We start from the raw sequence: 26139 nt of genomic DNA, 5'->3' as shown, positions 1-26139 counted from the left end.
AAAGGAAGCCTCTTCTGCTCCCTGCCCTTCAGCCTCTCAGCCTTTCAGTTTTTCTCCTCCAAGATCATCATGACTGTTTCCTGTATACCCTTCCAGAGACAGGTTGCTCATACAGGAACATATATTTATTCCTCCTTCTATGACGCCCACGCATACTCTAGCACAAACGATACCATACAAGGAGTTGCCATCTTGTTTTCTTTTTTGAATACCATAACATTTATTAAGGAAATTAAATTCTTATTTTTTCAAAAGGCAAAAAAAAAAATCTTCCCAGAAATACAACTACAGGTCTGAATGGCCTCTCTGAGGAATCCTTGCAAATATTTAAGTGATACACTAATCATCACATCTTGTTTTCTTTTTAAAAATTAGCTATCACGGTAGTATTCGTATTAGTTCATGGAACTCCATCTCTTTTTAATGGCTGCAATGTATTCCATCTAACAGGTATCCACAGATTTATCCAGCCAGTTCACGACTGATTGATATTTAGGCTGTTTCCAGTATTTTCCTTTAACAAGCAGGCTACAATGAATGCCTTCCTAGAAGGAAATGAGAATTCAACTTCCTTCTGTTGAGGTGTGGCTTCCTCCTCTTCCCTTAGCACTTTGCTTATACAGTTGCCTATGGAGAAGGCAGTGGCAACCCACTCCAGTGTTCTTGCCTGGAGAATCCCAGGGGCGGGGGAGCCTGGTGGGCTGCCCTCTATGGGGTCACACAGAGTCGGACACGACTGAAGCGACTTAGCAGCAGCAGCATACAGACAGGACACGTTCATTACTTTGTCCTGTGTCCTGTACTGACTGTTAGGACACCCTGAATGTCTTGTATACAGCTTTTTTCAATAAATTACCAAAATACGTCACAGCTATTTTTCCTCCACAGTAATTGGTGCTTGAATCACTTAAATGGCAACACCAGCTGAAAAACGTATCTCCACAAATAAAGATTCAGGCAACCTCTTATGATCTCCTGCAGGTTTAGCGGAAGGAAATAAAACGGGTCACTGAGAATTAAATGTATTTATTTGCACATTCAGGAAAGGAAAACACTGTTCTTTGGCCATAGTCCCATGCCGTGAACAGTAACCACCGTTAATAAGAAATAACTGATTTTTTTCCCCTGAAAACCAGCCAATCAGCGACACCCTCACTTCAGTAACTATGCTTCTGCACGTGAGCAAATCCAGGCCGGCCCAAGCCTCCAAAAGCCAGCCAATCAGTGACAGTGTCCATGCTCCTAGACGACAGCCAATCAGCAAGCGTCTCACTCCCAGGACCTTTCTGGAAAACCAGCCAGCCAAAGGCAGCCTTGCTCCACGGATACGTTAACACAGCTGAAAAGTCCTTACGTCCTGAAATCCTTTCTCTTCTGAAAATCCACTAGACCCCTCCCGGGCTTCCCAGACGCTTTCATAAAATCAGCTCCGGCTTTGCTGGGGGGACTTTGCCTTAAAAGTGCAGTTCCCACTTTTAGGCAAACAAGAAGTTCACCTTAAAAAAACAAACCAGACGTTAAATCCAATGTATGTTAGTTTGCAGTTTTGCAGCCCTTTTAACGGTTGGACCCAGCTGTTTATAATGAGAGTTTGAACCTGTGAATGACGGATGTACTCTCTCACAGCTGTGAGATTATCAATCTCTGATTCTTGCAGTGGTTTTTATTACTTTTTTCAACCTTCCAGAAATATTTTTTTTTCTTGAGGTGTAAGAGACATATAACATTAGTTTCAGGTGAGCAACATAATATTTTCTATTTATAAATATTGCAAAATGATCACAAGTCTAGTCAACAACTGTCAACATATAGTTAGAAAATTTTCTTTGTGATGAGGACTTTTCAGATTTACTCTTAGCAACTTTCAAATATGCGATAAAGTTTAAAGGCATCAGGCTTTATTTTTTATTTTTTTTTTTTTTTGCCGCGCCGCGGCTGCGGGAGCTCCCGGCTCCTCTCCGGCTCCACCTCTGGCGCTCGCCTGGCTCCGCCGGCATCAGGCTTTACATTACATCTCCATGACTTATTTACTTTATTGCTAGAAACTTGTACTTTTTGGCCCTTTTCACCCATTTCTCTTAATCCTTACTCCTTCACCTGTGGCAACCACCAATCTGTGCTCTGTGTCTGTGAGCCTGGTTTTTTGTTGTTTTAAATATGTGTCGTGGGCTATCTTGTCTTTGTTTTATTTCAGTTAGCATAATGCCCTCAAGGCCCATCCATTTTGTTGCCAATGGCAAGATTTCATTCTTTTTATGACTGAATAGTGTTCCATTGTGTAATCTATGCTGCATCATCTTTATTCATCCATTGATGGACACACAGGTTGTTTCTATATCTTGCCTATTGTAAGTAATGCTGCAGTGAACACAGGGTTGCATACATCTGTTCAAATTAGTGTTTTCATTTTCTTCAAATAAATACCTTGGAGTAGAATTGTGGGATCATATGGCAGTTCTGTTTTTTATTTTTTGAGGAACTTCCATACTGATTTCCATAATCATTGCACCAATTTACATTACCACAAACAGTGCATGAGGATTCCCTTTTCTCCACATTCTCGGTAACATTTGTTGTTTCCCACAATAATAGTCATTCTGACAGGTGTGAGATGATACCTCATTGTGGTTTTGATTTGCATTTCCTGATGATTTAGTGGTATTGAGTATCTTTTCATGTACCTATTGGCGATCTGTATATCTTATTTATAAAAAATCTATTCAGATCCTCTACCCATTTTTAAAAGGGGATTGTTTCAGGCTTTTTTGCTATTTAGTTGTATGAGTTCCTTATATATTTTGAATATTAACACATCATCAGATATCTATTTTGTGTATATGGTGGTGGTGGTGATGGTTTAGTTCCTAAGTCATGTCTGACCATTTGCAACCCCTTGGACTGTAACCTACCAAGCTCCTCTGTCCATGGGATTTCCCAGGAAAGAATACTGGAGTAGTTGCCAGTTTCCTTCTCCAGGGGGCCTTCCCAGCCCGGGGATCAAACTGGCATCTCGATATCTCCTGCACTGGCAGGAAGGTTCTTTACCACTAGCACCACCTGGGAAGCCCTCTTTTATGGCAGAGCCAAAAGCAAAGAATCACAGTGCAGAAATTATTTTTGTTTTGTGCAATATTTTTCTCATGAGAAAAGCTTGTATATAAGGCAATTGCAAGTAGAATTGCCTTCCAGATGAGACTTCAAAAACAGTAGCAATTTTTTGTAGACAGTCTTACTGAGTTGAGTTGGTCACACACACAGACACACACACTAAAACCAAAAGGACACAGGAAATTTTTGGAGGTGATGGATAAATGTATTAATTGTGATGACTGTTCCCCAGGGAATACATATGCCTATACATACTCATCAAATATATACATTAAATATGTAGTTTTTGCATATATATTAAAAAGTTAATAATACAAACCAAAACCACAATGGTCTAGAAGTAATCTAAGTGCCTACTGATAGATGAATGGATAAAGAAGTGGTATATATGTATATATAATGGATATTATTCAAACATAAGAAAAGAATGAAATCTTGCCATTGGTGACCATATGGATGGACCTGGAGGGCATTATGCTACTTCAGACTGAGAAAAACAAATACTATATGATTTCAATTATATGTAGAATTGGAATCTTAAAGCAAAAGAAATGAACACACTTAACAAAACAGAGTCATAGACACAAAGAACAAAAGGTGGTTGCCAGAGGGGAGAGAGGTGAAAGAATGAGAGATATAGGTGAGGAAGATTAAGAGGTATAACTTCCAGTTACAAAATAAGAATCATGGATATGAAATGTACAGTGTGAGAAATATAATCAATAATAATGTAATGTCTTTATATGGTGACAGATGGTAACTAGAGTTATTGTGGTGATCATTTTGTAACATACAGAAGTATCAAATCACATTGTTGTGTACCAGGAGCTAACACCGTGTTGTAGATCAATTGTACTTCAAACAAACATGTGCACACTACTATATATAAAACAGAATCAACAGGGACCTACTGTATAGCACATGGAACTCTACTCAATACTCTATAATTACCTATATGGGAAAATAATCTGAAAAAGAATGAATATATGTATATGTATAACTGAACCACTATTCTCTACAACTGAAACTAACACAACATTGTAAGTCATACACCTGAAACTAACAGCATTGTAAATCAACTATACTCCAGTATAAAAGAAAGGGAAGGACTTCCCTGGTGGTCCAGTTGTTAAGACCCCATGCTTCTACTGCAGGGGGCATGAGTCCTATCGCAGGTCAGGGGACTAAGATACCCATAAGCTGCACAGCCAAAACATGAATTAATTTAATTTTAAAAACTTTTAAAAATTCAAACTATCTTCCCTCTAACAAAAAATGAATTACATGTGAGTGACAAGCAATTCCAAGATCATTGCTAATTTAGTAAACACATCATTTTTATCATGAAGCTGTGATTCACCAAAATACATATTTCTATTGACACAACAACAATTTTATCTTCAATGCTGGACATTTTAACTAAATTTATAATTGTGTTTACATTACACTGAGCATGATTTCTCCTTAGCGAAAGTCCAATGGCCAAGGACAAGTTAACTTGGTTGTGACCACTACGGAAATCACATTAGAATGTAAATAGGACTTCCCTGGTGGTCCAGTGGTTAAGAATCCGCCTGCCAATCCCACATGCTGCAGGGCAACCAAGCCTGCTTTCTGCAGCAACTGAAGCCAGACCACCTAGAGCCCATGCTCCACAAGAGAAGCTGATGCACCACTATGAAAGAGTAGCCCCTGGTTGCTGCAACTAGAGAAAGCCAGAGCGCAGCAATGAAGACCCAGGACAGCCAAAAATAATATGTAAAATTTTATAAATGTAAATGAAACATGCCTAGACCATCACTTTTGGGAATTTTATAAGAAAATCCTGCAAAGCAACGACCTATTAAGATCCAAATCACTGGGGAAATATAAAGAAAGAAAGAGGACTCTAATTTAGACGCAATTTATTTCAGATAAACAAAAAATATGCTTTTAGAGACACTTATCTGGTGGTACAGGAGGTAAGAATCCGCCTACCAATGCAGGGGACATGAGTTCGATTTCTGGTCCAGGATTCCACATACCAAGAAAACACTAAAGCCACAACTACAGAGCTCACATGCTGTACCTGCCAAAGCCCATCAGTTAGAGTCTGTGCTCTGCAGTAAGAGAACCCACTACAAGGAGAAGCCCGTGCATCACAACTAGAAAGCAGCCCCACTCCCTGCTCCTACGGAAAGCCCCACGCAGCAACAAAGACAGCACAGCTGGAAAAAAAAAGCTTTTAGAGTAAGTATATCTCATAGAGGATTTTCTTTTATCTCAAAGTATACATGCATAAGAAAGTAGAAATGATTCAAATTTAATTGGGTATCCTGTTTATATTTCTTAAATCTGGAAACACTATTCCTTCAGCCTCTGTGGCTTCCTGTTTCTGGTCATCTCTGTCTATAATGCCACCCTCCTCCTCTTCAGTGACCAAATCCTAACTGTTTTTCAATGCCCATCTCAAAACTCTAGTAATAATAACAACGATCCCTTAGTGACAGCTAACTCAGTGCGAGGCACTGTTCTAAGTGCCTTACATGTATTAAATCATTTATTCCTCCTTGAGGTAACTACTCTTGGCAATCATAGTACATACCATAAGGTAGGTGTTATTTTTCCTATTTTATGGATGAAGCAATTAAGCAGAAAGAAATTAAGTGACTTCCCAGAAGTTACAATCAGTAAGTGGTAGAGCTGGGAATCAAAGTCAAACAGTGGCTCTGGCCTGCATTCCTGGACATGCCCCAGGTCTCTCCAGCTTTGATCTATGCGGCTCTCTTGGGACTCTGAGCTGCTTTCTCATCTAATATCTGAACCACATGATCATGCAGCTTATTACACTGTCATCCCCTTGTGAAGGAGCTTGAAATTACTAAACTTGTCCACATTTCTCCACTTAAAAGGAATTCTGCAATAGCCAAGAGGTAGGAGCAACCTAGTGTACCTGGAGAGATTAAAAGATATGTATGTATATATGTGTATATACACAACACACACACACAATGGAATAATTTTCAACCTTTAAACAGAAGGACATTCTGACACATGCTACAATGTGGATGGAACTTGAGAACATATGCTAAGTGAAATAAGTCAGTTGCAAAAAGTCAAATGCCATATAATTCTTTGTATGTGAGGGAACAAGAGTAAATGAATTGGTAGAGACAGAAAGTAGTGGCTGCATGGGCTCAGGGCAGGAGGAAATGGGGAGCTGTTGTCTAATGGGTATGCAGTTTCAGTTTTGCAAGATGAAAGAGCTGTAGAGACGAGTTGTAAAACATGAGTGTACTAACCATACCAAGCTGAACACTTAAAAATGATTAAGATGGTAAATGTTATGCTGCTTTTACCATAAATAATTTTTTTAAAAACAGAGAAAAAAGAATTTTGCATTTGCCTTCTTAGTCACTCCCTTCTCACCTGCTCTCTAGGAAGCCAGTTTTTGGCAGTATCATATCTGGGTTTTTGGAATGAGAGAGAGAGGAAAAGAGAACAACTGGGAAGCCAAACTCTGGTATCTGCATCAAAAAAGACAGAGAAATTTACTGTAAGGTAAAGGAGAATGGACATTAAGTTGAAGGAAGGGTGAGGCAGTCACCTGCTTTGGCTGGTTATGTGTGATGGGGTGTTGGGGCAGATTTTTTCAGTTAAGAATTTAGAACAAGCAGTGGAAAAAGGTTTTCTGGTTAGCAGTAAAAGGAATGAGGCAAGGAGAATTTTAAAAGGTGCTCTGAGTTCTGATTTGGATTGTCTTTGATATTCCTCTAGAGACCTTAACAACAATTCTAATTGCTTTTGGTCACCAGACTGTTTCTCTGTATATAACTCTGGTGCAAGAACAACAACAACAATAATAATATGGGATTAAACTATGTAAAATGGACAGTATTTGGTTTCTAATCCATAAAAATGACAATTTTTGTATGATTCAACCTAATAAGTGATATTTATGGAGCAGCTGCCATGTTCAGGCATAGTTCCAAATGCTTTACATGTGACAATCTATTTTAAACCTCATGACAACCCTATGAAGAAGTTTCCCTACTTCACAGTTGAGGAAACTGAGGCACAGAGATTAAGAAAACGTCCCAGCTAATAAGTGGTTGATCTAGTATCTGAACCCACTGGGCTCCACAGCCAATGTTCTGAAACATGTGGGGCTTTGATTTTATATGCAAGGTACTGAGCTAGGTGGTATGGGAAATGCAAAGATCAGTGAGAAAGTAGTGAGATCAGAAAGAAAGTGAGAAAGAGCTATAGGAAATGGAGATTAAGACATGGCCTCAGATAATGAGAAGACAGCAAGTAACAGCAGAAGCCTGTGAAGCAGGGGATTCACAAACACAGCAGAAGGCAGCACAATGTGGGAAGGTATGGCCTGAGGAATGGAGAGTCATTGGTGGGTCAGACGATGCACCTCCAGGCACGGGGGAGAGAAAACAGGGGTTGGTTGATCTCTTGCTCAACATTTATCCCACCTATGGAATTTTCCTGAGTGTGTTAGATATCTACTGCAGCATAACAAATTACTTTATAATGCAGCAGTTTTAAACAACAAATGTTTATTTCCTTACAGCTTGGGTCAGGAATTCAGGATTGACTTAGCTGAGTGATTCTGGTTCAGGATCTCTCATGAGACTTCATTCAATATACTACTGATCAAAGTGGTGCACTTGTTACAAGTGATGAACCTACACATTATAATCACCCAAAGTCCAGTTTACATCAGAGTTCACTCTTGTACATTACAAGGGTTTAGACAAAAGTACAATGAAGGACATGTATCCATCACTACAGTGTCATATAGAATAGTTTCACTACCCTATAATCTCTGTACTCCACCCATTCATCCCAGCCTCCCTGTTGTTTCCATTGTTTCCTGTTAATTCATGGAAAACATCTTTTTTACTGTCTCTGTACTTCTGCCTTTTCCAGAAAGGCATATGGTTGGAATATTAAAATATGCAAAAATCCTCAACAAAATTTTAGCAAACAGAATCCAACAGCATATTAAAAAGATCATACATCATGACCAAATGGGCTTTATCCCAGGGATGCAAGCAAGGATTCTTCAATATTTGCAAATCAAGCAATGTGATACACCACATTAACAAACTGAAAGATAAAAACCATATGATTATCTCAATAGATGCTGAGAAAGCCTTTGACAAAATTCAACACCCATTTATGATAAAAGCTTTCCAGAAAGCAGGTACAGAAGGAACATACCTCAACATAATAAAAGCCATATATGATAAACCCACAGCAAACATTATCCTTAATGGTGAAAAATTGAAAGCATTTCCCCTAAAGTCAGGAACAAGACAAGGGTGCCCACTCTCACCACTACTATTCAACACAGTTTTGGAAGTTTTAGCCACAGCAATCAGAAAAGAAAAAGAAATAAAAGGAATATTATAATACATAAGTCTTTTCAATAACACACATTTTAAGTTTCCTCCAGGTCTCATGACTTGATAGCACATTTCTTTTTAGCCCTTATTGTAATTATTGTTTTCAGCCACTAAGTTTTGGGGTAATCTGTTATGCAGCAATAGATACCTCAATATTCTTCCAGAGTATCCCATAACTAACCTCAGGGGAAAAAAGATGTTTATTTTTGTATTCAGTTATTCACCCAACTTAAACCCAACAGAGTGTATTTGGCTTCGGATATGGTTAGATCTAGACAGCTCAACTGATGTCAACAGGGCTTTGTGTCTGTTTTCTATTGTTTCCACATCCCTCACTGACAGCTCTAAACTTTCCTGGATTTTATTAGAAGAAAGATTCATACAGAAGAAAAGTATCTTCTTTCTTCTGACCTGAGTCATCTGCTATAACAGTGAGTCATGTTTTTGATCTTAAGTCACAGAAAACTCTACCAGCAGTGGCTTAAATAAATATCCCACAGGGATATTTATTATTTCCTTAGAAGAAGTCAGGAGTAGGAGGTCTGCTGCTGCTGCTGCTAAGTCGCTTCAGTCGTGTCCGACTCTGTGCAACCCCACAAACGGCAGCCCACCAGGCTCCTCCGTCCCTGGGATTCTCCAGGCAAGAACACTGGAGTGGGTTACCATTTCCTTCTCCAATGCAGGAAAGTGAAAAGTGAAAGTGAAGTCCTCAGTCATGTCCGACGCTTAGCGACCCCATGGACTGCAGCCCACCAGGCTCCTCCATCCATGGGAGTTTCCAGTCAAGAGCACTGGAGTGGGGTGCCATTGCCTTCTCCGGTAGGAGGTCTGCTGCTGCTGCTAAGTTACTTCAGTCGTGTCCAACTTTGTGCGACCCCACAGACGGCAGCCTACCAGGTTCCCCCATCCCTGTGATTCTCCAGGCAAGAATACTGGAGTGGGTTGCCATTTCCTTCTTAATGCATGAAAGTGAAAAGTGAAAGTGAAAGTGAAGTCGCTCAGTCGAGTCCAACTCTTAGCGACCCCATGGACTGCAGCCCACCAGGCTCCTCCATCCATGGGATTTTCCAGGCAAGAGTATTGGACTGGGGTGCCACTGCCTTCTCCTAGCACTTGTCAAATATCAAAGCCTTAAGTTCTTTCTATCCTCCAGTCTAGTTTCATGCTCGTTGCCTCACAGTTATAATATAGCTTCCCCTGCTCCAGGCATCACAACTGCCTTCATGACAGGAAGGAATGACAAGGAACAAAGATTATATAGATGAACTCACAAACAAAAAAATTGGGGTAAGGGGCGTACTCACAATTCTTTTAATTAGACAACTTTAGTTCTAAAACAAGAGGATGGGAGGATGAGTATAGGTAACAGTTTAAACCCAGGCATGGAGTGGGAGGAGTCCGAGGAGGGCAGAAGGTTAGATTAGAGAGTATTTAATTGCACTCATCTCACACGCTAGTAAAGTAATGCTCAAAATTCTCCAAGCCAGGCTTCAGCAATATGTGAACTGTGAACTTCCAGATGTTCAAGCTGATTTTAGAAAAGGCAGAGGAACCAGAGATCAAATTACCAACATCCACTGGATCATAGAAAAAGGAAGAGAGTTCCAGAAAAACATCTATTTCTGCTTTATTGACTATACCAAAGCCTTTGACTGTGTGGATCACAATAAACTGTGGAATATTCTGAAAGAGATGGGAATACCAGACCACCTGACCTGCCTCTTGAGAAATCTGTATGCAGGTCAGGAAGCAACAGTTAGAACTGGACGTGGAACAACAGACTGGTTCCAAATAGGAAAAGGAGTACATCAAGGCTATATATTGTCACCCTGTTTATTTAACTTATATGCAGAGTACATCATGAGAAACGCTAGGCTGGAAGAAGCACAAGCTGGAATCAAGATTGCCAGGAGTAATATCAGTAACCTCAGATATGCAGATGACATCACCCTTATGGCAGAAAGTGAAGAGGAACTAAAAAGTCTCTTGATGAAAGTGAAGGAGATTAAAAAAGTTGGTTTAGAGCTCAACGTTCATAAAATGAAGATCATGGCATCCGGTCCCATCACTTCATGGGAAATAGATGGGGAACCAGTGGAAACAGTGGCTGACTTTATTTTTGGGGGCTCTGAAATCACTGCAGATGGTGATTGTAGCCATGAAATTAAAAGACGCTTACTCCTTGGAAGGAAAGTTATGACCAACCTAGATGGCACATTGAAAAGCAGAGACATTGCTTTGCCAACAAAGGTCTGTCTAGTGAAGGCTAGGGTTTTTCCAGTAGTCATGTATGGATGTGAGAGTTGGACGGTGATGAAAGCTGAGCGCTGAAGAATTGATGCTTTTGAACTATGGTGTTGGAGAAGACTCTTGAGAGTCCCTTGGACTGCAAGGAGATCCAACCAGTCCATCCTAAAGGAGATCAGACCTGGGTGTTTATTGGAAGGACTGATGTTGAAGCTGAAACTCCAATACTTTGGCCACCTCATGAGAAGAGTTGACTCACTGGAAAAGACCCTAATGCTGGGAAAGATTGGGGCAGGAGGAGAAGGGGACGACAGAGGATGAGATGGCTGGATGGCATCACCAACTCGATGGACATGGGTTTGGGTAGACTCCGGGAGTTGGTGATGGACAGGGAGGCCTGGCATGCTGCGATTCATGGGGTTGCACAGAGTCGGACACGACTGATGTGACTTAGCAGCAGCAGCAAAGAGTCGGACACGACTGAGCGACTGAACTGAACTGAACTTAACTGAAGGAGGGGAGGAGGAAATAAAGGGTATCATGGATCTATGATAACATAGCCATCGGTTTCCCAGGGGATTGCTTCAAGGACCCCCACAAATACCAAAATCCACACCAGCTCAAGTCTCTTACATAAAATGACACAGTATTTGCATATAACCTATATACAACCTCCTGTATATTTTAATCACCTCTAGATTATTTATAATCCCTAAGACAACCTAAATATTATGTAAACAGTTGCCGGGCACACAGCAAAACAAGTTTTGCTTTTTTAGGAACTTTAAAAATTGTTTTTCAAATATTTTCTATCCAAGTTTGGTTGAATTTGTGCATGTGGAACAATGGACATGGAGGGCTCACTGTATTTCATTTAATGCTCACAATAGCCACATGAGGTCAGTATCACTTAATTTCCACTCAATCCCCAAGTTCCAGAGAAGAAAATTAAGAACTGGGGAAGGGGAGTCATTGGCTTGAGTCACTCACTCAAGAAGTGGATATTGGCAAGAACAGAATTCAAACCCAGGCGTTTCTGATTAGTTCCCATGCGGACTCCAGAGTCTCCAGAGTTAACAGATACCGGCACTGGTTCCCTACAGAAAGCTTAGTCATTAAGCTGTGTCTGACTCTTGTGATCCCATGGGCTATAGCCCGCCAGGCTCCTCTATTCACGGGATTCTCCAGGCAAGAATACTAGAGTGGGTTGCCATTTCCTTCTCCAGGGGATCTTCCTGATCCAGGGATCAAACCTAGGTCTTCTGCATTGCAAGTCCTTAAAGATAAGGACTGATTAAGGCCCAATTAAGGTCACTTCCTAGACCTTTCTGAAGGCAACTGACCAGCTGCTGACTAGCAGCCTATTATCTGAAGTATTTGGAATAGGGTGGGAACCTCACTGAGAAACATCTGCAATCCTCAGTCTGAGATGAGATTTCTAACTAAATTTAAAAAATAAATAAAGCAAAACAAACAAACAAAAAACCCTACACCAACAGTGAAGCCAAAGAACAAGTACCCAGAACTTGTGTTCGCTGCACAGTCCCAGCTCATCAGGGTCTCACCAGAAGATGGAGCCGCAGCGGGGCCCAAAAGGAAAGGGCGAGCCGAGTCAGGGGAACTGCAAGACATGGGCGCCCAGCTGCCTTGGGATGGCCCGTTTGGTATGTTCTCATTTCTGTAAAATATAAGGATCTTAACGAAAATTCACTGAGGATGTAGTCTAAACTGTTAACATGATCTCAGGGTGGAGGAATAGAGGAGACCAAGAGTTTACGTTTTTCTCTAGTTTATACTGCTGCAAAGACTGATTTTTTTTTTTCCCCTAGAGGTAGAAAAAAATCCAATTATATTGAAAACAAAAAAAGCAGTACTATCTAGGTAAAGAAATGACATCTAAAAAAATAAAGGTCAGAGACAAGCTCAACCCTAGAGGAAGAGATTCTTTCTACTCTTCCTTCCCGGCCTCACCCCCAAAACTGAAAACCTGGTCCCAGAACCCCCCGCCCGGGGGACTGCATCCCTGGGAGCAACCTGGGACCCCCCCTCCCGTCTCTCTCTTCCACCAAACCAGTCTCCGGGTCCCGTTTCCCACCCACCCTCTCCGCCGCCACCCAGGCCTACTCAGCCCCGGAACTCAAATGAGAGTGGGCGGCCCCTGGCCCGCGGGTCAGACGCTTCCGCGGAGCCGCGGCCCCTCAGAATCAGCCCCGACGACCGAGCGCGCCACCGCGTGACCTGCAGCCACATGACCCGCGCGGGGCGGGGCTGCCGGCGCAGTCGCTGCAGCCGCCGCGGGAGGCATCTGTGTAAGTGGGGAGCGGGGTCCGCAGGGACCCTCTTCGCGGGCGAGGTCCGGGTCCTGCCCAGCCTCCGGCACCCCGGGGCCGGGATTCCCAGCAACCTGCTTGGACCTCCTCCCTGGGAGGGCGATGGGATTGCCATTGGGGTGGGGGGGTAAACCCCATGAATCGCAGACCCAGCCACCTCAGCCTCGGGCCTTTCCACTCTGATTTGACCGCAGCTGGGGGAGGAGTAGACGCCCTAATTCCTGAGCGATTGCCTTTACCCGGTGTTCTTTGGTGGAAACAGGATTCACAAAGCAAGGCCGGCCCGTAGGAACACCCCTCGCTGGTACTGAAAGAGAACACACCTCTCCAGTCCGTCACCTACTCTAGTGATCCAAGATGATCCCATGACCTGTTTAGTGAGGAGTTGTTCAAGGGTAGAGCATAGCATCTAGCCAGGTGAGGGTCGTCAAGAAAGGGAACAGGGGCCTGGGTCGAGCTACAAGATACTAGCCAACATATTATGTTGAATACTATGTGCTTTACAGGCATTTTCTCATTTAATATTCACCATCATGAAATCTCTCAGGTAGGTGCTGTGGTCCCCATATTCAAGTTAAGAGAAAACAGGCTCAAAGAACTTGGATCCTTAACCAAGGTCCTGCAGTGATAAATAGAGGAACCGATATTGGACCCCAGGTCTGTCCCGCAGCAGCGCCTCCTGCTGGGTGGTGGAGGCACTTGGCCCAGCTTTTTGATATTCCTGTGAACTGAAAAAGCCTTCCTCTTCCTGGCTCAGCCTAGAGAAAGGGGCTTACCCCTCCATCACAACCACCTCCACCCCTTTCTCCTTATGTCTTACTAATAATTGTTTCTGTCACCTGCCTCTGCAGGACACGATGAAGCTCATCATCCTGGACCACTATTCTCAGGCCAGTGAGTGGGCGGCCAAATACATCAGGAACCGCATCATCCAGTTTAACCCAGGGCCAGACAAGTACTTCACCCTGGGGCTCCCTACTGGTGCGTTGTGGGATGGGGAGAGTGGGCAAAGGCATTAGGGGCTCTCAAGGGTCCAGGTAGGTAGGCTCATTCAGACAAGGAACTGCAAGGAGGGCTCTAAGGTACTGCCCCTATGAATGAACAACTCCCCTGCGCCCTGGGCATACAAAACAGAGGACCTAGCTTCCTCTGGCGGAGAAGGCAATGGCACCCCACTCCAGTACTCTTGTCTGGAAAATCCCATGGATGGAGGAGCCTGGTGGGCTGCCGTCTATGGGGTCGCACAGAGTCGGACACGACTGAAGCAACTTAGCAGCAGCTAAGCTTCCTCTGGGGATTGTTTTGTTGCTGCCTGCTCCTGAAGAATCCTGGAGTAGAAGGGATCTTGGTTAGGCACGAAAAACTTTGATTTTTAGGCTATATTCTAAGTCAGCCCTGGGAGCCAAATGTCCTTAACAGAATTAAGTCCAAATACCTTAAGACATACATTTTATGTAATGAAGTAATTTCTCTTCTCTGCATCTATAGTGCTAATAACTAAGCATCGTCTTTGGGAGAATTGAGTCACTCAAAGCAATTTCTGTAAGACTTAATTAAACATAGAACCTAAGTGAAAAACAGTCCCAATTTCTTTGGGGAAAAAATCAGAATGCTGCCTTTATTGGAGGATATTTTGATTCTAGCTCGTCAAGGCAAATGTTCTGATTTCAGAGATGGGGTGGATTTGCCTCAGTGGCCCATATACTATTGGTTGAGTCTTCAAGCTTTTTCTATATACAGCCAAATAATAAATATTTTACACTTCACTGGCCATATAACCAGTGATTGCAATCACTTAACTCTGTCCTTGTAGCTCAAAAACAGTCCTAGACAATACATAAATGAGCATGCTGTCTGCCACTGAAACTACCAACACTGAAGTTTGAGCTTATATAATTTTCATATGTCACAACATTCTTTTGTTTTTTAAACTGTCCTTTAATTTATGAATGCTACAAAAACAGGCAGTACGCTAGATCTGGCCTGTGGGCTGAAGTTTCCCCATCTCTGCTCAAGAGGTTTGTGGGAAGAGTATATGCAGGTGCCTGTGAAACCACTAACATCTCAGACTAGGACGGGGCTGCACTAACATCCTGTTTTCTAACTGTACAGCCAGACTAGGCTGGAGTCTGGGCTTCTACTGAAACCCCTCCCCATTGCTGCGTCATTTGCAAAATAGATCCAGCGCCCTCAGAGTGGTATTAGGGCTGTCAAAGACCTGGCCCCTTCTTTACTATCACACTTGAACCAGCACAGCATTTCCATGTGGGTTCCTTGGAATACTCCTGTTAGATGAAGCACCAGTCCGGGTTTTGGGTGGAAGCTACCAAAACCTACTCTGGCTAATTTAAGAAGAAAAGGAATTTATTGGCTAGATATTGGGGAGCTCAACAGGATCAAACCAGTCAATCCTAAAGGAAATCAACCCTGAATAGTCACTGAAGGACTGATGCTGAAGCTGAAGCTCCAGTACTTTGGCCATCTGATTCGAAGAGCTGACTCATTGGAAAAGACCCTGATGCTGGGAAAGATTGAAGGCAAAAGGAGAAGAGGGTGTCAGAGGATGAGATGGTTAGATAGCATCACTGACTCGATGGACATGAATTTGAGCAAACTTCAATAGATAGTGGAGGACAGAGGAGGCTGGTGTGCTACAGTCCATGGGGTCGTGAAGAGTCAGACACAACTTAGTGCCTGATCAACAACAACACACAGGATTGATGGGAAGGCTAGAAGTTTGGAAAATGTACATGACAAAATTCAGGGGGAGGACAGGGAAGCTGTGTAGCTCAGGCATAGCTAAGACCATGTCACAGAGACAAGCTGGTTATTTTGTGTGAATGGGGCTGCTGCCATTCATTCAGCAGATATTTTTCGAATACCTGCTATATGCCAAACTGTTTTCAATGCTAGAGATACAGCAATGAATAAAAAGAACACAAATTCCTGCCTTCCTAAAGCTTATAGTGGGAGAAACAGATCATAAACAAGTGAATTAGCAAAATACAGAGTAGACTGGATGGTGATAAGAGGGAAGGAGAAAATGAAGCAGGGCAAGTGATAGGGAATGTGGGAAGTTCCCTAAGGAAGGGGTGGGAGTTAGTGTTGGATATGGGGACAGGGAAAGTCTCTGAGTAAAGGCCCTAAAGAGGTGAGTTGGCTGTGCAGATACTGGTAGGGTAGCAATGTTGGCAAAGGGAACAAACCCCATGTGCAAAGGCCCTGAGGTGAAACTGCTTGAAGCAGGATTCCTGAGGCGGGCGGGAGGCAGCCAGGGGCCAGGTTATACAGAGCCTGTGTTAGGACTGGGTATTATTCAGAAGCCATTAGTGGGTTATGAAAAGAATGACTTGGTTTGGGTGGGGCTTTTTTCTTTCCATCTTTTTATTTTTAGCAGTTTCACATATTCAAAAAAGCTGAAAGAATAGGTACCGTTTATCTGGATTCACCAGTTAACATTTTGCATATTTACTTTCATATCTTGTGGCTCATGTTCTGTCTATACATACACACACACTCCTTATAAGCCACTTGAAAGGTCCAGAGATCCTCTAAGTCTTTTACCTCTAAGCCCTTTAGCACATAACTCCTCAGAATAAAAACATTCTCTTATATAACCACAATACTACTATCATACCTAGGGGAATTAAAAATCATTTCACAATATCATCTAATACAAACTATATTAATTTTCCCTCTAATTGTTCATTTATTATTTGTAGTTTTTAAAAAATTAATCCAATGTCCAGTCAGACTTCATGATAGTCCTCTTGCCTCTTTATGGGTTTATGACTTTTTAATGAGACTGCACTCAAGAATTTGCTGCTCCAAGGGGAAGTCTCCCCAAACCCACAGGCTAGCCTGTACCACAGCTGACATTACGTGGTGTAATGTGTCCCCTCTTCTAGACAGTGAGCTCCTCCAGGGTGGCTGCTGAGTCTGTCACTTCTCCGCATGCCCATAATGTACCTCTCACATACTGGTTGCTCAGGGAATATCGTGTTGGCAATTAAGTCTGACATTCACTCAGGTGCTAATCACAGTCATTTCAATCGTCAGTGCTTTAAGTGCTAGGGATTCAGCAGTGAACAAGACAAACATAGCCCTGCCCTCCTGGAGCTTGCAGTCTAGGGGGAAAATAGGTTATTAAACCAGCAACTTAATGGATGGCAGTTGGGATTGAGCATTGGGTAGGACTTCAGATCTGACAGGTATTCCTAATGAAGCATCCCTGATTCATTCCTGGTTGCCCTCTGGGGCAATGAAGGGAATTCATTGCTGTGGCCTCTCTTGCAGGGAGCACCCCACTTGGCTGCTACAAGAAACTGATTGAATACTATAAGAATGGAGACCTGTCCTTCAAATATGTGAAGACTTTCAACATGGATGAGTATGTGGGTGAGTCTTTGTCTTTCATGGTCTTACCTGATTCCAGAAAAGTCATACTCTCGCCTCACAGTATCAACCAGGAGAGGATTGGGGACATCTCGGAACCAGTGACATTTGGTGGTAGGCTCAATTGGTGATACCACATCCTCCAGGCCTTGGTTTCTTCAGCTATGACACGAAGCTAATGAAGCTGACGTTTTGGGCTGTAAGCATTAAGTGATATAACAGATGTGGAAGCTTCTGTTCTATAGAAGCAGACACTTGATAAACTTTAGCATATTGCCCCCTCTGTCTCCTCCCCAACTCCATGCAATTTCTTTCTGGAACAAATGACTGCAAATGGGATCTGGGGTCCCATGGCTGGGGCATGTCCCCCCACTGTCTGTGTCTGGACTTTCTTCTGTTCATCTTCCAGTCCCCTTCCTGCCAAGTATACTGGGAGGGTAGCTGAGACTGGTGTCTTTAAAAGTGGCACCTTGGACTTCTGTCACCCTCTGTACCGCCTACCATCATCTTGTAATGGTTTCACTTGAAAGGTTCTTTTTTTTTAAATTGTGGTAAACTACACATAACATAAAACTTACCATCTTAACTGTCTTTCTGTGTACAGTTTGGCATTAAGTACTTTCACACTGTTGTGCAACCAATTTCCAGAACTCTCTTTATCTTGCAAAACTAAAACTCTAGCTATTAAACATCAACTACTCATTTCCCCACTCCCCCAATCCCTGCTGCTGCTGCTAAGTTGCTTCAGTCATGTCCGACTCTGTGTGACCCCATAGATGGCAGCCCACCAGGCTCCCCCGTCCCTGGGAGTCTCCAGGCAAGAACACTGGAGTGGGTTGCCATCTCCTTCTCCAATCCATGAAAGTGAAAGGTGAAAGTGAAGTCGCTCAGTCATGTCCGACTCTTAGCAACCCCATGGACTGCAGCCTACCAGGCTCCTCCATCCATGGGATTCTCCAGGCAAGAATACTGGAGTAGATTGCCATTTCCTTCTCCATACCCAGCCCCTGAAATATGCATTTTAAACATTCTTCTTGACTGAAAAACATGCTTTTGGGGAAGCCCTGAAATTAATTCTCGCCAGCCCCCTGGTGTTCAGGTTGGGGTTCAGGCTGAGCAGGGTGTAACTGGGAATGAATGGTGGGGTAGGAGGCATAGGGTAAGGGGTATGCTTGCTTCCTTCCCTAGATGGACCCAGTCGTTACCCACCAGGAGGCTAGCCCACCTCTAGAGGCCCAGAATGACCCTAGCCTGCAGCCTCTGGCCATTCCCCTGTGAAAGGAGATCAGAATGAGGGCCTAGTCCCATGGTCATGAGCAGACAAGGATACCAGCTCAGCCTATCCTGAGTGGCTGGGGGTGGGAGGGCTGGGGCCCCAGCCTCCCTGATAGGCTCTTCCCTGAAAGTGTCTCTGGGGGTCAGGAGGTATCCTGGCATCTTTGGGAGGCGGACTCTGGCTCAGCCTGGCATGACTGAGTGCAGCCATGGCCCCACAGGCCTTCCTCGAGACCACCCAGAGAGCTACCACTCCTTCATGTGGAACAACTTCTTCAAGCACATTGACATCCACCCAGAAAACACTCACATCCTGGATGGGAATGCAGCTGACCTGCAGGCTGAGTGTGATGCCTTTGAAGAGAAGATCAAGGCTGCGGGCGGGATTGAGCTGTTTGTTGGAGGTGAGCTCGACACTGCAGCAGGTGTCCAGGGTGGCTGGAACACATGAGAAGGAGGACAAGACCCATGCCTGTCTCCCAAACAGCTTCCTGTCTATGCCAGTGGCAGGGGTCATTTGTTTGCCTGAGGTGGCAGGGAAGGCACAGAGCGGGAGCCCCTGCTGCTCAGAAACTGATCTGGGGCATCTCCTCTTCTTCAGTGTCTTATCTAAAGTGAGGTATTTGGATTTGGACTCAGATTCTCTCCGTTTCCTAGACAGAGTTTTATGGATCAGTCACGGGAACTGGCTGATCAGTTAAACATTAAAAATCAGACTCATGTAGTTCTAAAAGATTCTACCATCAACCCCTGCACACTATAAATAGCGACTGAACCCCAGAGAAGTTTTGTGACTTGCCCTGGGTCAGCCAGCCAGAGCAGCAGAGAGAGGGTGGGGACCTAGGGTCTCCCTACCCTGAGTTGCCCTCTTACACTTCCGTCTGTCATGGCCTCTGGAGTCACCTACAGCTGGTGGAGGTGGGAGGCTGAAGTTGAAGTTTTTTACTGCTCCAGATTTAACCCTTCTTTACTTCCAAGTGGGGAGGAAGAGGCTAGGAATGCTCATGTTTTGAGATATTATAAACCTGGCAGCCCCTTTCCAGGCCTTGTATATGTTTTATTCAGTGTGACTGTCCGAGCAGCGGGACCCATGACTAGTGGCAGACAAGAGAAAAGTTACACTTGGATGATCTGGGGGGCAGAAGCTTTTTGAATTGCTCTCTCCTTAGCTTTCTGAGGGGGTTAGCAAGTTAACAATGTGTGTGTATGCCTCAGCTAGAAACAAGCGGGGAAGATCAGATGCTTAAAGTGTTATCTTAATTGAATGAGGTAAGAGACACGGTTTTCAAGGATTTTTTTCAGACCCTAAGTGGGGAAGGAGGAATTGTCCATTCTTGAAGTCTTGGATCCCTGGTATCAACAGGGCTGCCCCATCTCTCTTGGGCAGGCATCGGCCCTGACGGACACATTGCCTTCAACGAGCCGGGCTCCAGTCTGGTATCTAGGACCCGTGTGAAGACGCTGGCCATGGACACCATCCTAGCCAATGCTAGGTTCTTCGATGGAGATCTTGCCAAGGTGCCCACTATGGCCCTGACGGTGGGCGTGGGCACTGTCATGGATGCTAGAGAGGTAAGGGTGCAAAGGATTCATAGGCCTTTCATTGGCCCGGGGAGAGGGGGAGGGGGGGCGGAGCTAGACATGTCTTTTTGCTGCTAATTTTAACTATACAAGTACCACCTGAATTCACTTTTATTAAAAATGAAGACATTATAAATAAGGCTAAAGTCCCAACTGAGACCCTTCACTGTTCTCCTTCTCTGGAAGTAACCATTCTTCCCAGTGTGAGGTGAAACCTTTCGACAGTGACTGCCCAGAAAGCTGCAGGCTCCTAGTCTCTGCTTACCCAGCATCACTAATGTCAGAATATGAATTTGTACCTGCCCAGGTACTGAGGGGGCCCTCTGGTTCCCTGCAGTTGGTGGCGGTCAGTCACTGCTTGAAGGGAGCTCCCCCTGCAACTGCAAGATGCTTGTGCTTATAGCCCTGTGTGTAGATTCATAAATGTGGAGAAGTGTGATAGAAATAGTATCTTGACCTGAATTTAGTAAGTCTTTCCATAGAAATCTGGGTATCATTAGAATTTTTTGGTGGCTCCAGTTTCCTTACTTTCATTAGAAGCTTTTTCTCTTCATTTCTGATATATTCAGTGAGAAGCAGCTACAGAAATTTTAGCTTCAACTTTTCCTTGCCCAAGTCTGTAAACAAACATGTAAATCAGTGAAAAAGATTTCCTGTCTAAAATGAACTTTTGTGAAATGGCAGCAGATTTCTGTTGGGTAACCTTGAATCAGTACCTAGGGAGATCATTTTGCTGGTTTTGGTAAATAACTGTGGTTTGAGGGCTGTTCCTGCAGTGTGCAGAAAGGACCTGGGGCTGGAAATCTGGAAATTCTCTTTTTGAAAATGAATTCTGGCATCCAAGTCACATTTCTCTTTGTGCCTCTGTTTTTTCATCTTTCAAGCAAGGAACAGTAGATCCTGCTCACAACTCCATGATACAAGTGAATTACAATGAAAGGGTATATGGAGAGCTATTTATAATCACTTTCCAACACTTGACATCTTGATATTTTAAGCGTTGAGGGGAGTCTGTGCCTGTTTTACTTAGACAAAAAGCATTACTCCAAGTCACATGAGCAGGTCTAATACTCTGAATTGAAAAGTGACCAGATTAAGGGGCAGCCTTATTTGGATTCAACCTTAGCAGCCACACAGATAACTCTCACCATTGCTTCCAAGGCCTCCTTGTAGACAGTGCCAATTGTGACCCCTCTTTCAGTTTGTCACTGAAAACTCACCCACCCTAGAAGCCCTGGGACCTAGCGTCAGAACAGTTGGGATAAGGTGTGGGCCTCGGTGTGCACGGCACATGTGTTCACAGGGCACTTTCACAGACATCATCAGAGGTGCCAGAAGGCACAATTACGTGGTGGTCAAGAGCACGGACTCTAGGTTAGAAACGACCTGGGGCAGGCTACTTAAACCCCCGTCACAGAACCTACTTCCTTATCCTAGAAGGTAGGGATAATGATGCTCCCCACTTCAGGCTACTTGTGTGATAAAGCGCATAGAGCATGGAGCACAGTGTGCCCCATGCTAACGACTTACAATGACATATAAAAACAGTGGTCCTTACGATCACTTTGGGTGGCCAGACTAGAATTCAGGTGTCTGGACTTCCAGTTTTGCTGCTCCTTCTCCTCCATCACAGGCTTGTCTTCTGATCCCCAGGTGATGATCCTCATCACAGGTGCTCACAAGGCGTTTGCTCTGTACAAGGCCATCGAGGAAGGAGTGAACCACATGTGGACCGTGTCTGCCTTCCAGCAGCATCCCCGCACAGTGTTTGTGTGCGACGAGGACGCTACCCTGGAGTTGAAAGTGAAGACTGTCAAGTATTTCAAAGGTGAGGGTGAGGTGGGTCAGAGAGTAGGTAGCCAACTTCAGACATGCCAGGAGTGAAGAGTGGATCTAGCTTGCATGCTCTGACCACTGTAATTCACAACTGTGATTTAAAAAAAAAAATCAAACCCTCCTCCCAGAATACAGTGTTTTCTTCCCATCCATGACTGTAAGGGTCCATTTTTGGAGACCTACTTGCTCTGAGGAGGAGAAAAGAATGAAATCAAAGTTGGAGTTCTAGGGCAATTTGGTAAACTCCTTGCAGTGATACTGAGCCTCAGGTTTTTTCTCTTTTCAGATCTCATACAGGCCTTTTCCTTTTAGTCAAGGCACTGAACTGTCATGAAGATCTTTTTTCTTCTACTTAAAGAGGACACTCACTGCTTCAAACATGAAAATCCTCATTTACTGAGCAGGCGAATAGGAATTGGTTCTTTGGTGAACAAATGGCCAACTGTCCTAGAGACTGAATTTATAAAAGTCCCATGGATTCTAGCATTCAATAGGAATAACAAATTCTTTTCCTATTCTTAAGATGTTTATCATTTGGGCCCACAGAAAAATGATGATGAGTACCAGTTCTAGGACAAAATTTGAGAGCTCCTGGATGTTACTGTTGATAATGGAACTCTGCCTCTACCTGCATTAACAACTTTTGTTTTTAATTTTTTGTAGGTTTAATGCTTGTTCATAACAAATTGGTGGACCCCTTGTACAGTATCAAAGAGAAAGAAATAGAGAAAAGCCAGTCTTCTAAGAAACCATACAGTGATTAGCCTGTGCTAATCCTGGTATCAAGTACCTCATTGGGACAGGCGGATCTTTCTGGAAATTGTCTTTAGGATGACAGAATTGTATTTCTTTAATCTAGTATGGTTACTCCAGATAAGTGGACAAACTGTTCTTGGCTGTGCAGCGTGGAGTTTGGTCATGGAGTTTAGCTACTTGTTTGTAACTTACTCTTAATCAGAAAAAAAAAAAGGAAATCACTCCATAATTCTGATGTCTGCCCCACTGACTAGGGGTTTTTAGCTTTTTGTTCTGTCTGACACTGTTCGTATGTATAGTACATTCCCATCAGTAAGTTCTACCATGTGCACTGCTTCTCAACTGGGGACGAAGTTAAGGGCTTATATATATTGGATAGAACCTCTCTGGAGAGTCTTGAAAGTCCCTCTTGAACAGAGCTGCCCCTTATTTGAGAATCACTGTTTTAGATTAAGGAATAAACACTCTGTGTCTAAAATCAGTATGAGGAAGCAGTCCTTTTGGTCAATAACAGAGGCCATGGGAAGGAGACTATCCCTTACTTTCTTTTCCCCATTTTTTTTTTTCCTGCTCTTTCAGTTGGCCCTTCCTTGAACTCAGAGAGGACTCTGAGAGAGGATTTGGGTGGGTGGGGCTAGAGAGAAGGCTTTCTCTGATAAACTCAGAGCTTCAAGGGACCCAGCCACCTCAAACTCCCCTCCCACAGGGACCTTCCAGCACTGGGAGGCGGAAACATTTTTCCCACGGGAGTCCTGTGTTTTGTTCCAAAGTCTCACTGTGGAACCTCTCATACACATGAAGGAGGTCCACAGGGGCAACAGACACTGTCAAGTTCAAAGCTGTATTCAGCCAAGGTTATGGGGCCAGGGCAAGCAGCTCAGTTTAGAAACACACAAGTGACATGTTCTACACCCCTAAGAGCTGAGCACCAAAAATATACCAACTTTGGAAGTTGCCTAATATCCTTTCCCCACATAAAATACCCTATCCTTCTAACCCTCCTGGGCTCCTGTGGCATGGCCTCATGTTCCCAGAACATCAGGAAACACACTGCTTTTGCCCCTTTGTCCTTCGTTCCTTGTTCACAAAATGAGTCTACTGCTCTGCTTTCCTCTAACTTCTATGCCTTGACGGTTTGGATGCTGCCTCCTCCTCCTCCCTGTTTTTGTGCCAGTTGGAAGCTGCTGCCACCTCTTTCCTGGGAAAGATCTTTCAGAGCCTGGCTCAGGCCTCTCTTTAAGCACTGTGTTTGGTACCAGTGTTTTACCTTTAGCTTTTATACGTGATTGTACTGCCATTCTGTTTTAAGCTAATGGATCAATGAACTTGTTTACAATGTGATATTTTCTATTAAATCCAGTATTTTCAAGTAAAATGTGTCATTTGTGGATTTCCTCCCCCAGAGGTCAGAAGCTGGCCTGGGTTGATATTTCTATGTTTTGAGAACAGCTAGTGAGTAAAGCACCACACTCACTCCTCATAGCAGCTCAGCAGGAAGTCAGTCACAGCAACTGTTGATCTCTTCTTCGAACACCAGAGAGGAAAATAACCAAAATAGTTCACAAAAATGAAGTGCCTGTGTGAAAAAATGGTAGGAATGAACAGATGAGCGATGAGCAATAAATGGTCAGCTTCTGGCTCTGCTTGACACCCAAATGAATATATGGCTGTTAAATAGAATAAGGCAGACTTGTGACCAGGAGGGATGTATCAACTGCAAGGCACAGAAAACAGGTTTTAAGGTTTTTTTAGTTAAAAGTCAATACAATGGAACATCTTGGGTCAACATAACCAACTGAGGTATGAGTAGAAGTTGAAAGAAGGGTTTACTTTTTTAACAACTGTTATTAATATATGTGCCCATATAAGTCACTTGTTTTAAATATAAACTCAATGATTTTTATTAAGTCTGTGGAGGTGTACAGTTCCTCACCACAGCCCCTTCCATCACCCCCCACAGCTCCCTAATCCCACCCCAGCCCAGGTGACCACTCATCTGCTTTGTCTCTATAGATTGATCTTTGTTGGACATTTCGTATATAAATGGAATCATACAGCGTGCCATCTTTTGGGTCTGGCTTCTTTCACTAAGCATAGTATTTTGATGTTTATCCATATAACATGTAGCAAACTGTCCATTCCTTTTTATTGCTGAAGAGTATTGCATTGTATGGATATACCACATTTTGTTTATTTTGTAAAGAAGGGATTACATTATAAGTAGGCATGTTAATAGGAAAAAAATCTGAATGAAATGAGAAAGGATTTAGTGATGAATGCTAAACGGAGATGTCTGTATGAACTCAGGATCTTAAAAAAATCTGTCACGGGAAAAAAGTCTAAAAGAGTGGGTAGATGTATATGTCCCCTTCATGGATCACAGCCTTGTCATGGTGAAGGGGCTTGCATAATTCAATGAAGCTATGAGCCATGCTGTGCAGGGCCACTCAAGACAGATGCGTCATAGTGAAGAGCTCAGACAAAACATGGTCCAGTGGAGCAGGAAACGGCAACCCACGCCATGGAGAAACCCAGGGACAGTATGAAAAGGCAAGAAGATATGACACCAGACGATGACCCTCCCACCCCAGGTCAGGAGGTGTCCAATATGCTACTGGGGAAGAGCAAAGAGCAATTATGAATAGCACCAAAAAGAATGAAATGGCTGGGCCAAAGCAGAAATGACACTATGTTGTGGATGTGTCTGGTGGTGAAAGTCAAGTCTTATGCTGTAAAGAACAATATTGCACGGGAACCTGGAATGTTAAGTCCATGAATCAAGGCAAACTGCATGTGATAAAGCAGGAGATGGCAAGATCGAATACTGACATCTTAGGAATCAGTGAACTGAAATGGATGGGAATGGGTGAATTTAATTCAGATGACCATTATATCTACTACTGTGGGCAAGAATCCCTTAGGAAAAATGGAATAGCCCTCATAGTCAACAGAAGAATCCAAAATGCAGTATTTGGGTGCAATCTCAAAAATGACAAAATGATACCAGTTAGTTTCCAAGGCAAACCATTCAAAATCCTAGTAATCTAAGTCTATGCCCCAACCACTGATGCAGAAGTTGAAGTTGACTGGTTCTCTGAAGACCTACAACACTTTCTAGAACTAACACCAAAAAAGATATTCTTTTCATCATGGGATTGGGATGCAAAAGTACGAAGTCAAGAGATACCCGGAATAACGATCAAGTTTAG

The 26139-nt window shown here is 43.4% G+C and overlaps 2 protein-coding genes across 26 annotated transcripts in view; one reads left to right on the top strand and one right to left on the bottom strand.

Annotated features, from left to right (window-relative positions):
• Nucleotides 1-1010: 1010 nt before the first annotated feature.
• RNF14 (ring finger protein 14) overlaps nucleotides 1011-26139 on the bottom strand; it is a 54026-nt gene continuing 28897 nt past the window's right edge. For all 24 annotated transcript variants that reach the window (XR_015167559.1, XR_015167575.1, XR_015167574.1 and 21 more), the window contains 3 exons: nucleotides 21897-24506; nucleotides 17513-20955; nucleotides 1011-1496 (listed from right to left, as the gene is read on the bottom strand). The gene's annotated coding sequence lies outside the window, so the exon portion shown is untranslated. The remainder of the gene's footprint in view (nucleotides 1497-17512; nucleotides 20956-21896; nucleotides 24507-26139) is intronic.
• On the top strand, nucleotides 13031-24305 carry GNPDA1 (glucosamine-6-phosphate deaminase 1). 2 transcript variants are annotated; one of them, XM_086412152.1, is made up of 7 exons: nucleotides 13031-13066; nucleotides 13939-14068; nucleotides 17384-17485; nucleotides 18979-19161; nucleotides 20145-20329; nucleotides 21992-22166; nucleotides 22838-24305. In XM_086412152.1, the coding sequence occupies exons 2-7, from the start codon at nucleotides 13945-13947 to the stop codon at nucleotides 22936-22938; spliced, it is 870 nt and encodes a 289-aa protein (XP_086268278.1). In that variant the 5' UTR covers nucleotides 13031-13066; nucleotides 13939-13944; the 3' UTR covers nucleotides 22939-24305. The 2 variants fall into 2 exon arrangements, with proteins under 2 accessions (XP_086268278.1, XP_086268279.1); XM_086412153.1 differs by having other exon boundaries at nucleotides 13031-13504.

The sequence above is a fragment of the Bos grunniens genome, chromosome 7, assembly GCF_055505025.1.
Source record: "Bos grunniens cultivar Pamir isolate PY7600 chromosome 7, Bosgru_T2T1.0, whole genome shotgun sequence".
Lineage (NCBI taxonomy): Eukaryota > Metazoa > Chordata > Mammalia > Artiodactyla > Bovidae > Bos > Bos grunniens.
Note: the sequence above shows the minus strand (reverse complement) of the source record. Positions and strands in the feature narration are given on the sequence as shown.